This window comes from Lutra lutra, chromosome X (assembly GCF_902655055.1).
Source record: "Lutra lutra chromosome X, mLutLut1.2, whole genome shotgun sequence".
Classification (NCBI taxonomy): Eukaryota; Metazoa; Chordata; class Mammalia; order Carnivora; family Mustelidae; genus Lutra; species Lutra lutra.
This window is the reverse complement of record NC_062296.1, coordinates 52758097-52771096: the sequence shown is the minus strand read 5'-3', so window position 1 is coordinate 52771096 and position 13000 is coordinate 52758097. Positions and strand designations below refer to the sequence as shown.

The 13000-nt window shown below is 46.0% G+C and overlaps 1 protein-coding gene across 1 annotated transcript in view; it reads right to left on the bottom strand.

Annotated features, from left to right (window-relative positions):
• Window positions 1-13000, bottom strand: part of ITIH6 (inter-alpha-trypsin inhibitor heavy chain family member 6) — a 55920-nt gene that overhangs the window by 1776 nt on the left and 41144 nt on the right. Inside the window, 18 exon segments of the mRNA XM_053447824.1 lie at window positions 2-137; window positions 139-410; window positions 645-691; window positions 693-878; window positions 980-1098; window positions 1100-1152; window positions 1155-1337; window positions 1340-1387; window positions 1390-1439; window positions 1441-1556; window positions 1558-1690; window positions 1692-1741; window positions 1743-2073; window positions 2075-2099; window positions 2943-3005; window positions 3008-3086; window positions 8560-8592; window positions 8594-8680. Coding sequence (XP_053303799.1) covers window positions 2-137; window positions 139-410; window positions 645-691; window positions 693-878; window positions 980-1098; window positions 1100-1152; window positions 1155-1337; window positions 1340-1387; window positions 1390-1439; window positions 1441-1556; window positions 1558-1690; window positions 1692-1741; window positions 1743-2073; window positions 2075-2099; window positions 2943-3005; window positions 3008-3086; window positions 8560-8592; window positions 8594-8680 — 2011 coding nt within the window.

The following is a 13000-nucleotide window of genomic DNA, read 5'->3' as shown; positions in this document are numbered from 1 at the left end:
CCTTCTGGCATAGGCCTGGAGCTGCTGGAGAGGCCCATTGTTGGGACTTCTGACACAGGTAGTCCCAGAATTTGCCTGGTGTTTTGGGGCCCCAGCAGCAGATCCTGCTGAAGCCAGAGCTTTCTCAGGGCAGCAGAAAGGCAAGGCGGAGTCAAAGGGAATTGGGAGGGGTACTCCAAAGACAGAGGTGGTCATGGTCTTGCTGGGACTTGCAGGACTTGAGGTTGTGCTTGTGAATGTGTTTGGATCCTGAGGCGGTAGGGGCATTGGTCTGGCAGGTCTTGGGGGTAACGGGGGTTTTGGGTTTATTGGGGATTGGGGGTCCAAGGTTTGGAAAATGATAGCTTGGGTAATTTTGGGGAGTTGGGGTATTAGAGTTAAGAGGTGTTGGGACTGGGGTGCCTGGATGGCTCAGTGGGTTAAAGCCTCTGCCTTTGCTCAGGTCATGTTCTCAGGGTCCTGGGATCGAGCCCACATCGGGCTCTCTGCTCAGCGGGAACCTGCTTCCTCCATCTCTCTTTGCCTGACTCTCTGCCTACTTGTGATCTCTGTCTGTCAAATAAATAAATGGGATCTTTAAAAAAAAAAGAGGTGTTAGGATTTTAGGAATGTTAGGTTAAGAGATGCTGGGTTTAGGGTGTGACAGATTGGGGTCTTGTGAGCAGGAACCTTTGGTCTAGTTTTGTGATAGGTGTTTGAAGATCTGAAGCATGGAGACTCCAGGATTGGCCTGTGGCAAGCTTTTGGGTGACTGTGATGTGAGTACCCCAAGTTGGGAATGTGATAGAGCATCCAGTTTGGGTTGTGATGGAACACCAGGTTTGGAGGACAGTGGAATATCATGTTTCACAATGCCAGCTTTGGGCTGGGATGGGGTGCTAGGATTCAGAAGTGGGACTTATGTCTTGGCAGTCATGGGTAATAGGGTACCAGATTCTGGTGTGGATGGCACGCTGGGCTTCAGAAGCAATAGGGCAACCAGAGTTTGAGGGCCCCAAAGGCAGCAGTTTTTGTTCTGAGAGTTGGCTGAACCAAAGTGCCAGAATCCTGTTGTGTAGGATTTGGGGATTTGGGGTGTGCTGGGGTGGATAGGGTACTTAGTGTCCTGACCCAGTGGCTCCAACTCCTTGGAACTGGACATAATTTCTGTACAGCAGGAGCCGTTGAGGATAAGTAGGACCTGGGTTTCACAAGCCCTAATTTGGGAGAGACCTTGGGTAACAAGGCTGACTGGGCTGTGCCTGTCCCGAGGCCACGTCTGCTGGCGGATGAAGGCATAATGGTGCCTAGCACAGCTGCAGTGGAAATATGTGATCTGACCTTCCCACTTGCCTCCTTGGCTGCACCATGACAACATTGTATTCAAGGGACAGGTTGAGGACTTGGTGGCCAGCAGGCGGCGAGTGGTAGTGTCACAGGCTTGGAAGCATCCCTCAGCACTCTCCACTGGTGGTGTAGGCCCAGAGGCAGCAGGTGAAGTGGGCTACATTGTAGGCCCACTCCCCTGGGACACCAGAGTTTCTTCTGGCTCTGCTGGTGGCTGCCTCACTGTTGACAGGCCACAAGAAGCTGACTCTTGGGGCCACAGGCTGCCAGGTGGATGCCAAGTTCCTGCTTTCCTACCTGCCTGCCTGTGCCTGTCCTGGCCGCCACCTGTTCTGAGCCACCAAAATAACGGGGAAAAGTTCCGAGGGGAGGCCCCAACCAAGCCTCCCAGAGGAGGGGAGGCTCTCCCTTCAAGAATGCACGTCTGCCAGCAGAGGAATGGAGATCTCCTCATAGAGGCCCTTCAGCTATAGGGCTGCATCAGTGCCCTCATACATGCACCAGGCTTCTCCCTGGTTCTCCAGGGGCAGGTGACACAGCAATGGGAAGTCAGGCTCATCCTTGAAGGCCAAACTAAAAAGGGACACCCTGTTGCCCAGTGCCTGACAGATGTTGGAGAGGATCACCCTAGGGGTCATCACACTGGCTGTGGGCTCCCCATCTGTCAGGAAGATGATGATACGGATCCTCCCCACATTGCAGCCCCGACCAGTCTCCGGAATGCTGTGGTTTAGCAATGCTATGCTGTAGCAGAGCTGCACTGATGTTGGTCCCTAATTGGGAAGCAGACCCTGAGACCATCTTTTCTAGTTATTTCTATTCCCATTGCAGACACCTTAGACACCTCACCAACCTCTCAGGCTCAGTCATTTCTCGTCTTTGCTCAGACTGTTTCTGCTGCTTATCCTTCCCAACACCCCTGCCCCCACACGGGTTCCCTGAGATCTGACAGTGGGGCCCACATGTCCTCGGCTTTTATCACTCCCTGTCTCAGACTACGATTTGCCTGTTTCCTGGGGGATATCTAATTCTCTAGTCAGACAGGCATCTCCCCAATGATAGCAACCCCACCTCCATGCTATAGGGGAAGGAAGGGCTGAGTTTACCAGAGGTGGCGGGTGGGGGAGACTTCAGTACTTCTCTGAGAGATGATTGATCAAAAGCCAGAATCAGGGCAACAGCTTGACCAAGTGCGTGGAAATACATACATAGATTATTGATTTTTAAAAGTTTTGGCAAATTTTTCTGAGTACGTGCTTTAAAGAAACTCAGGGCCAAAGAAGAATGTGCCCTAAAATACATAGTGCTATGTTCTTTCAACTAGGAAAGGGGACGCAGAAGGATGAAGGGACATATTTGTATAAAATATAATAGTGATGTTTCAGGTATTGTGAGAGGTGAGGTGGGGGAACAAAGGGAGCATTTCAAAAATTCCCCATATCTGGGGCACCTGGCTGGCTCAGGCAGTAGAGCGCGTGACTCTTAATCTTAGGGTCATGAGTTCGGGGCCCATGTTGGGCATGGGGCCTACCTAAAATAGAAAAATAAATAAATAAATAAAAAGGAATTCCCCATTACCACAGCCCATCCATTTGAGTGGGTAGGTCTACACTTACAACCACCAGCTTCCATGTGACCCAGGTAGTCCTTGGTGCTGTGGATGTTCTGGATGCTAGCTAGACGCTAACCGAGTCAGAAAAGGTGATGATTTAGAAGTGGTCGTTGACGCCACCCAGGATCACGTTCATGGCCTTTTCAGTCTGTGGGATATGGGTGAAATGAAGGAGATGGACCAAGGCTGGAGGTCTTGCTCAAGACTGAAAAGTTATTTCTATACAAGGTACTAAGGCCTAAGTGTGGTATGGTTTTAAGACTCTCTGACTCCGGCACTCCGTAAGTCTAGAATTCTCGGGGTCAAAATGCTACAGGCCCTATGGATCTAAGCCTAGAACTGCACTGTCCAATGGAAACTGCTAGCCACATGTAGCTACTTAAATGTAAGCTAGTTAAAATTAAAGGAAAAATGATAAATAAACTTTCCTTTACTTGCAGTAGCCACATTTCAAGTGCCCAATAACCACACGAGGGTTATTGCAGAGCAGTGGCTACTACTGTATGGGACACCTCAGAACTTTAGAACATTTCCATCATCAAGATAGTTCTATTAGACAGTGGTGGTCTAGAAGGTTCAAGCTCCATGCTTTCAGGGTGCTAGGACCCTGTGTGTTCCATGGTTCCCGGACCCGACGACCCTGGATTCAGTGATTCCAGGACCGTAAAGCTTAAGAGCTTTATGATTCTGGGTCTTTATAACTTCCTTTAAGTGACTTCGCAAGCTCTGGTTCTGCCCTATGTAATCTGTTCTTTTACCTCACCTTCCATTTCTTCCAGGCGGATCCCCTCCTCAGTCCCCAGATAACCCAGATCCCATTCCCCCCCGCTCCCAAACTTTGCTCTTATTGTGCCCTTTAGGTGACAGACCCTTCCACTTCCCCTTTACTTATTCATATCTTCACTGCTCCTTCTCTGGGCAGCCCTTCCTTGATTGCTTACTCTGACCCATGCCCCTTGTACCCAGATAGTCCCTGTCCCAGATGGTTTGCTGGCTGTCATATGTAGAATGTTTTCATTTTCCACACTGATATTGAGCCCTCTGAGAACAGGGCTTTGAATACTTCTTCCTTTTGGCTCCCTTCTCCGTAACAATACCTAGCATAGGGCTAGGCACATAAGAGTTTCAGGGAACAGGGAATGTAGGTCCTAGTATTAGGTACCTCTTACAGGGCACTTGTTATGTTTCAGGCACTGTGCCAAATACTTGGATGCATCAGCTCATTTAATCGTCATAGCAACACAATGGAAAAGGTACTGATATTATACCCAATTTATCAGTGACAACACCGAGGCTCAGAGAGGCAGAGTGACTTGCTCAAGGTCACATAACTAGTCACTGATGAACCACGGATGCAAATCCATATTTTGGGGGTGTTAAACATTATGCCTTCCAAGTTTTATATTGTTATAGATTTCAGAGACCACAAGGAATACCACTTGTGACCCACCTTTCTCTACACCTTAAACTGATAGAAGATGCCTTGAATGCTTTCAAGGGGATCAGAGTCTTTCCTGCCACAGGATGAGCTCAGGGTAGAGGTCACACGTTCTGGAATAGGGATCTGAGGTCTTCCTCAAGACTGAAAGGTTATTTCTATACAAGGTACTAAGGCCTAAATGTTGCATGGTTTTAAGGATTTAGCCACTCATTCTTGTTTCCATTCAGAGGACTGAAACATAGAGCATGATGGCCCTTCCTGAGAATCTCCTGCTAACCAGAGACAAATCGTGTTTTTAGAAGTATGTCATTTAATCTATTGAGATTTTCCAGCTATCTGTCTGTTATTGATTTCTAGTTTATTCCACATGGTCTGAGAGCATATATTTGTATGATTTATAGTCTTTTACTTTGTTAAGGCGTGTTTTATGGCCCATGATGTTGTCTATTTTGGCAAACATTCCATGTGAGCTTGAGATGGATGTGTATTGTGCTGCTGTTGGATGAAGTACTGTGTAGATGTCAATTATTCAACTGATTAATGGTGCTGTTCTGTTAAACTATGTCCTTACTGATTTTGTGCCTGCTGGATCTGTCCATTTGTGATAGAAGGGAGCTGAAGTCTCTAACTATAACAGTGGTTTCATCTATTTCTCCTTGCAGTTCTAACAGTTTTTGCCTCATGTCTTTTGACGTTCTATTGTTAGGTGCATTACACATTAAGGATTGCTGTGTCTTCTTGGAGAGCCATTATATAATTATAGTTATATAAGATTTTTTTTTTTTCAGTCTGAAAGCAGTCATGGTTTATTGACTGGCCAAACTGCAGAAATAGTGATGGCAGATACCTTAGTTTATCCTTCTAATAAGCTGTTCATCTGGTCTTCCCTATTGCCAGCAACTGCGCCTCCCACAAAATGGGTGATCCTTTTCTTCATTCCACTTCATGGAGAAGATAATTTGCAGGGGCCCCTGGAAGTTTTTTGGTTCTTTGAAATACTTTACAGTAATACTGTAGGTCTTGTGAATCAGATCCTCCATGCAAACAATGCCATATTTACCAAGAGATCAACCAGTGTGTTATCTGTCAGGGAAATTTGCTTTGTTTCTCTAAACAATGCATCTCCTTATCCCTGATGACTTACTTGCTCTAAAGTCTGTTTCATCTGAAATTAATATAGCTGCTCCAGATTTTTGTGATTAGTGTTCAGAATGGGATATCTTTTTTCCCCATACCATGGCTTTTAGTCTATCTGTGTCTTTTTATTTAAAATGGGTTTCTTGTACACAACACAGAGCTGGGTCTGGTTTTGTTTGTTTGTTTTGTTAGGTTCTGTTTTGTTTTAATCAACACTGATAGTCTCTGTCATTTAATACATGTATTTAGACCATTCATGGTTAAAGTGATTACTGTTATGGATAGATTAATATTTGCCATGTTTTTAACTGTTTTCTATTTGCTACCCTTGGTTTTCTTTTCTTTTCCTTCCTCCCTCCCTCTCTCCTTTCCTTCCTTCTTTCTTTCCTTCCATCTCTCCTTCCTTCCTTCCTTCCTTTTCTCGGTCTTATACTATTTTTCTGTCTTCTGTGGTTTTTTTTTTCTTCTATGGTTTTAATTGAGTGTTTTATATGATCCCATTTTCTCTTGTCTTTTAGCAGAGCCATTATGGTTTTAATTTTTTTTTCTTATTGATTGCCCTAGAGTGTGCAATGTGCTTTTACAACTAATCCAAGTCCACTTTCAGAAAACACTATACAGCTTCAAGTACCTCATGAAAGAATATTTCCAATTCATCCCTCCTGGATCTTATATAACATTGCTGTCATTAATTTCACTTACCTATAAGCTGTATTCACTGAACACATTATTTCTCTTAGTATTTTCAGCAAACTCTTTTTGTTAGATCTATTAATTAAAAAAGAAAAGAGTTTCTTTACCACAATTCTTTCCTTTCCTAACACTCTTCCTTTCTTTATGGAGACCCAAGTATATGAACTACACCATTTCCCTTCTCTCTGAAGAGCTTCTTTAAACATTTACCTGTGCAAGGCAGGTCTACTGGCAAAAAGTCCCTCGATTTTTGTTCGGCTAATAAAGTTTTCCTATCTCATTCATGCTGGAAAGACGATTTTGCTGTATACAGAATTCTAGGCTGGTAGTTTTTGGGGTTCCTTGTTTTGTTTTGTTCTCTTCAACACGGTAAATATTTCATTTCACTCTCTTTTTGTTGTCCAATGTAATTCCTATTCTTGTTCTTGTATAAGTAAGGTGATATTTTCCATGGGCTTTTTTTTTTTTTTAAGAAATTTCTCTTTGATTTTCTGCAGTTGGAATAGGATATGCCTATGTGTAGATTTTTATTTATTTATTTTTTTTCCTGCATGGTGCTCTCTGAGCTTCCTAGACCTGTGGTTTAGTGGCTGTCATTTATTTTGGAGAATCTGTACCCAGTAATCCTTCAAATATTTCTTGTGTTATTTTCTTTCTTCTCCTCCTGGTGTTCCCATTACACATATGTGATACTTTTGTAATTGTATTCAGTCCTTGGATATTCTCTTTTTTCTTATTTTGTTTTACATTCTTTCTTCTCTTTGCTTTTCAGTTTGGGAAGTTTCTATTAACATATCCTCAGGCTTATTGACTTGTTCTTTGCCCATGTTCGGTCTCCTAATGAGCCCACAAAGGCATTTTTCATTCCTGTTATGGTGTTTTATATTTCTAGCATTTACTTTTTCTTTTCTTAGGGTATCCATCTCTGCTTGCATTACCTGTCTATTCTTGCATGTTATCCACTTTTCCCATTGGAGCCCTTAGCATATTAGTCATGGCCACTTTAAATTCCAGGTCTAATAATTTCTCTGCCGTATCAGTCTGGTTCTGATGGTTGATTCATCTTTTTGCACTGTGTTTTGTTTTGTTTTCATTTTAGCATAGCTTGTAAGTTTTTGGTGAAAGCAGACATGATGTATCACGTAAAAAGATCCTAGGTAAATAGGCCTTTGGTGGGAGAGTCTATGTTTATCCAGCCAGGAATTAGGTTGTGCTTGCTAGGTGCTAACAGTTGCATGTGTCAGAGGCAAAAATCTCTTTTAGGATCCTTGTTTTTGACTCCTCTATTGTCTTGGGTTGCTTGGGATAGTCTTTCTTAAAGACTCTAAGCTTCCAGTTCCATCAGCTATAATCTCCTGTTGTTATGCAGGAGTGCAGTGCATGTGGTGATATTGTGTGGGGAAGGAGAAGCATTTCATAGTTCCATGCTCAGGTCTCAGTCTAAAAGACTGAGGGCAACTATGCCCCTGAAATATGACCTCCACAAGTGCTCCTCAGCTTTTCCTGACCTTAGTTGGGATGGGTAGGCTAGAAAAGTTTGGAGTTGGGTATAGCTTTTCCCCTACACTTGAGACTACAAAAGGCAGCTCTCAATATTTCCCTTCCCCCAGTTTGGTTACACTCTGGTATAATACAAGTTAGTAGACTTGGGCCCCATGGGCTCTATGGTTCAGAACTTTAAGGCCCATAGACTGTACTGCTCCGGGTCACTTGGACTTTATCATTCTAGAGTCCCAGAGTATTGTAGTTCAAAATACTGCTTCCGGAACTTTATGGATTCAGGCTCTAAACTCAAAATCTCTTTGGCCTATGGCCCCAGCATTCCATTTTGAGGGTGCTCTGGTAGAAGGGCGACAATATTTTAAATCTAGATGGATCCAGGACTTTGTAGTTTCTAAACACTACAATGCCAGTGCACTGTATTTTTCTGGCTTTGAGGTAAAATAAACAAAATGAGACAAAACAAACCTATGGCCTCTGGAAGGTTCAGAGTCTAAATTGACTATGGTTTCCTTTTTATATGTTGACTCGGGTTTTATGACAACAGAGTTCTCCAGCTTGAAGGTTCTACGACTCTGGGCCCCTTGGTGATCTGAAGTTTTGTGGTTAAGGGTCTTGATGGTTACAGCCCCCTTGTCCAATGTTTCAATGTTGCCAGTATTCTGTGGTTTCAGGTCTACGTGGCTCCTGAATGTGCAAGGTATCAGGACCCAACGTAGGCCTTGGCCTCTAAGATCCCAGGGTCATGGGAGGTAGAGTCTCTGGTCCCAGGGGACCACTGTTCCTGCACTCTCTGCTTTCTGAGCCTTCTAAAACGAGAGCTATAACAGGTCTGCCGGGTCCTTGTTACCTGCTTCATCGTGGTGCCAAACATAGAGCCAGCCGCTTGTATCAACAACGAATACCATGCTTTTCTTGACAGGTGGGAGGCTTCTGGGGGCAAAATAATGAATAAAATCGCCCTCGTAAATCTGGACAAAAAGAAGTGAAACCAACATGAAGTAGGAAAGGCAGTCTAGATAAGGTCCCCTCTTATTCTCCGGCATAACACCCTGTGCCTTTTTCCTTCCTAGGCCTTCTCTCTGCTTCTAGTTAAACAGGCATCTGTGCGATTGTTTGTTTCAGTGTCCACCTCCTCTACCAGAGCTGTGTCTCTGCTGTTCAGGCTGTCAGCCCAGGGCCTGCCCCAGAACTGTGGAGTGAATGAGGCTGGCTTGTGGCCCAAGGCTCCAAGGATCAGGATCTCTGTAATATGTGAGTTCCTGTTCAAGAGAGCTGACTTGCACAGTCCTGAGGGCCCCTGGGGACATTTTGCCTGGGCTCCAGGAACTGTAAGTATTGTTTTAACCTCCCTCTATAGAGTGAGCCAGGGGCCCAGCTCCATTGCTGCCAGGGGCTGGGAGTTTGCAGGGCTTCCCTCTTCCTTAAGCCTCCTTTCTGCTGTTGCTGGGCAGAGTAGGCAGGGAAGGAGGGAGCAGAGGCTGAGTGAGCTGTTTGTTCAGAGGGGATTGGTTAGACCAGGTGCAGATGCCTTGGGCTGCCAAGGATGTGATTGGCTGCTGACCCCCTTCCCCCACTCCATCTCCCCTCTGCAGAGCTTGGGGGCTGGAACAGCTGAGGGGAAGTGGAGGGGGGATGCTGGGAGGGCCCCCAGGGTCAGTGTCAGCTCAACCTAGGGAAGTATGGGCTTGCTGAGGGTCTGTGCTGCTCAGTAGCCTGAAGTAAGCTCTGCCTTGGGACAGCCAGCTTTACTCTCCTCTCTGCCATTCAGGCGCTCTCTGATCACAAGCCTGGACACACTATCTCCTCCTCTCTCAGGAGGAAAGGAGGATAAGGAAGGACATCTTGCTCTTTCCCTCCACTCCAGCCTTTGAGTTAATTCACACATGCATGTGGGGGCTCTGTCTCCACTTTCTCCTGACGCTCTACAGCAGTTCTCAAAGGCCTGGGTCATCCACCATGCCACTGCCCAGGCCCAAGGCAGAGCCCAGCTGTCCTGAGATTCTTCCCATAACCTGGGCAGGTGAGAGTTTCTGGGAAAATCATATTCCTATCTCCTCATGGTCCCAGGCTCCCTGGTGGTCTCACACCTCACATCCTATAAGCCAGAGGCATGACCCAGGTCACCACCCTCTCACGCTCCCCTCAGCTGCCATGCCACCTCACTTGGAGGAAATGTTTCCTTTCCTTCCTAATGAAGAAAATTAATGGCACCAGGCCACGTCCCTTGGACTGCCCACCCCCCCTTGCACAGGGTTCACACACCCATACACCTCTTCCTCTATTAAGGACAAAACAGTCTTGTCCTGGACCCCATGCCCTCCCAGGCTCCAGCACCTCCTCCGCCAGTCAGACCCTTCTCTCCAACCTGCCCCACACAAGCTCCTGGGTCTTCTTTAAGATATGGAAAGTGTTGTGTCTTTTCCATCCACTAAGACAATCCCCACTGATCCCAGCCCCATCAAAACTTCAAACCATCCTCTCTCCTCCCTGCAGCATACCAAGGTAATGGAATCATCGCCTACAGTGGTCTGCTCACGTCCAGTTTATTCCTCTCCACACCACAGACTGGCTTCAGCCCCCACCACACACTGACTCCTCTCTCACTAAAGGCAACAGTACCTAGTTGGTTTCCAAACTCAATAGGTGTATTTTGATTCTCTTTTTAAATTTATTTTTATTTTTTTATAAACATATAATGTATTATTAGCCCCAGGGGTACAGGTCTGTGAATCGCCAGGTTTACACACTTCACAGCACTCACCATATCACATACCCTCCCCAATGTCCATAATCCCACCACCCTCTCCCTACCCCCCTCCCCACCTCCACCTTCAGTTTGTTTTGTGACATTAAGAGTCTCTTATGGTTTGTCTCCCTCCCGATCCCATCTTGTTTCATTTATTCTTTTCCTACCCCCCAAACCCCCCACGTGGCATCTCCACTTCCTCATATCAGGGAGATCATATGATAGTTGTCTTTCTCCGATTGACTTATTTCACTAAGCATAGTACCCTCAAGTTCCATCCACGTCTTCGCAAATGGCAAGATTTCATTTCCTTTGATGGCTGCATAGTATTCCATTGTATATATACCACATCTTCTTTATCCATTCATCTGTTGATGGACATCTAGGTTCTTTCCATAGTTTGGCTATTGTGGACATGGCTGCTATAAACATTCAGGTGCACGTGCGTGTATTTTGATTCTTATCAGACTGCATCTCCCTGATGTATTTCACAACTGGCGATCACTTTTGGTCCCAAGAAGAATCTTCTGTCCTGGGAAACTCAGATGGCAAACTCTCCTTACTCTCCGACCAGTTCTCTGGCCCGTTTGATTCAGTCTCTTACATGAGTTCCATTTTCTCCCCCTGTCCCTTAAGCAGTGCTTTCTGATTTTTTTTTTTTTTTCAGTCATGGCAAGCAAAGAGAATGATTATGCTTGTGTAACACAATGGAGGGAAGTGGTGGGGATATAGAGCTCTGAGCAGACTGCTGGCAGCTGGCGGAGCTAGACATCCAGAGAGCTGAGGAGATCAGTGGCTGCTGGACCTTAGCAGTTGCCATCGTGGATCTGCTCTTCTGGATCAACACATTCTCCCTGGGTCACTTCCCTAGCTCTTGTACTGTCAGTCCCTGAATCTCCATGATGACCCAGTACCACATCTTTCTCCTGTCCAATGCTCTCCACTCTTCCCCTCCACAACTGCATACCTGATCACTGTTGGACCCATTCCCTTGGACGTCTGAAGATGCTTCCAATGTATTTTGCCCAAACAATAATTGCTATATTTCCCCCATCCTGCCCTTGTGTGCCTTTGTCCTTTACAGACCCTATCATCCACATGGTCACTCCAGATACAAACCTGAGCATCACCCTTAAATCTTCCTGTGCCCCTCACTCCCCACATCCAACCAGCCACCAATTCCTGCTCGTTTAATCTGCTGGATATATCCCAGGCCCACCCCTCCTCTCCATTCCAGACTAACAAAACCCAAATTCAAGACTTCTTTCTCTTTGGTTCTGCTCCTTCTTTTGCGGCCCCTCCCATCCATGCATCTTTGCAGCAGCTGCTCAGTCAGGTCTTCCTAAACTCAAACCCCATAATGTCATTCCCTTTCATGGCTCCCTTGTCACCTTCAAGACTTATTCCATGTTCCTCATCACACCCCTGCAGCACTCGTAGCCTTCGGTCTCACCTCTTACCATTTCTTGTGTCTCAAATCAATGCTCCAGAAACTCCAGCCTACGTGAGGCTCCCTAAACACTCCTGGATATTTCCAGCCTTCATTCCCTGTGTCGTGCAGGCCTCGGTTGGCTAGAATGTCTTTCCCATTTCACAGCCCCTCCCCCAACTTGGCATCCATTTTTGCATTCTTTCACCCAGCTCAGTCTTCACTTCTGCCAGGGAGCCCTCCCTGACCACCTTCTTCCCTCATGATGACATCCGTCCCAGCTTGTGTTGTCATTGACAGAGAACTTTTCATCGTGTGTGTGCGTGCGTGCGTGCGTGAGTGTGTGTGTGTGTGTGTCTGTTTCACCCAGAGACAGTGAATAGGATCTCCGTGTGATTCACTTCAGGGTTCCCAGCATCAACCAGCAGCGGGCATGAAGCAGATTAGGTACTCAGGGAGTCCCAACTGAGTGAATGAAGGGGTGAATGTGCAGGACTTTGAAAGATAGGCATACTCAAGCAGGAATGGGAGGTCAGTGGAGGGGTTCTTGGTAGGGGATGCAGGAGCCAGGGCTCGCAGTAAATGGGAGTATCTGTCTTGCTATTTAGTGCCTAATTCCATCTGTTCTGATTATGTTTCTGCTCCAGGCAATGGTCAAAAAGGTAAAGAATGAGGACGCAGACAAATACCTCAATTAACACACCCACAGGATAGAACACCAGGTTAAGGCCCCTGCTGCCACCTACTGGCAGGGTACCCTCAGCTCTTATTTGGAGAGGGAGACTTTTTTATTCCCCCTCCACAACAGGCTATACCATACCTCTGTGCCTCTGCACACACTGTCCCCTACATCTTTCTGCATCTGCTATTCCCTTCACCCCAAGACCCCGGCAGAGGTAGAGTCTCTTCATATTTTTCCCAGGCTAATTTAAAGGCCAACTCCTTTAGGAAGGCTTTCCTGGAACCCTCCTCAGTGGTATCTGTGCATAACCCATTACAGATTTATATGCAGCATTTAGAACGTTTATGACTGCCACAGGTCTATGTATCTGGCTGCTTAGGGGCTAGGATGTTCCAAAGGAAGACTAGGGGTTGTGTCCACCTCATTTCTGA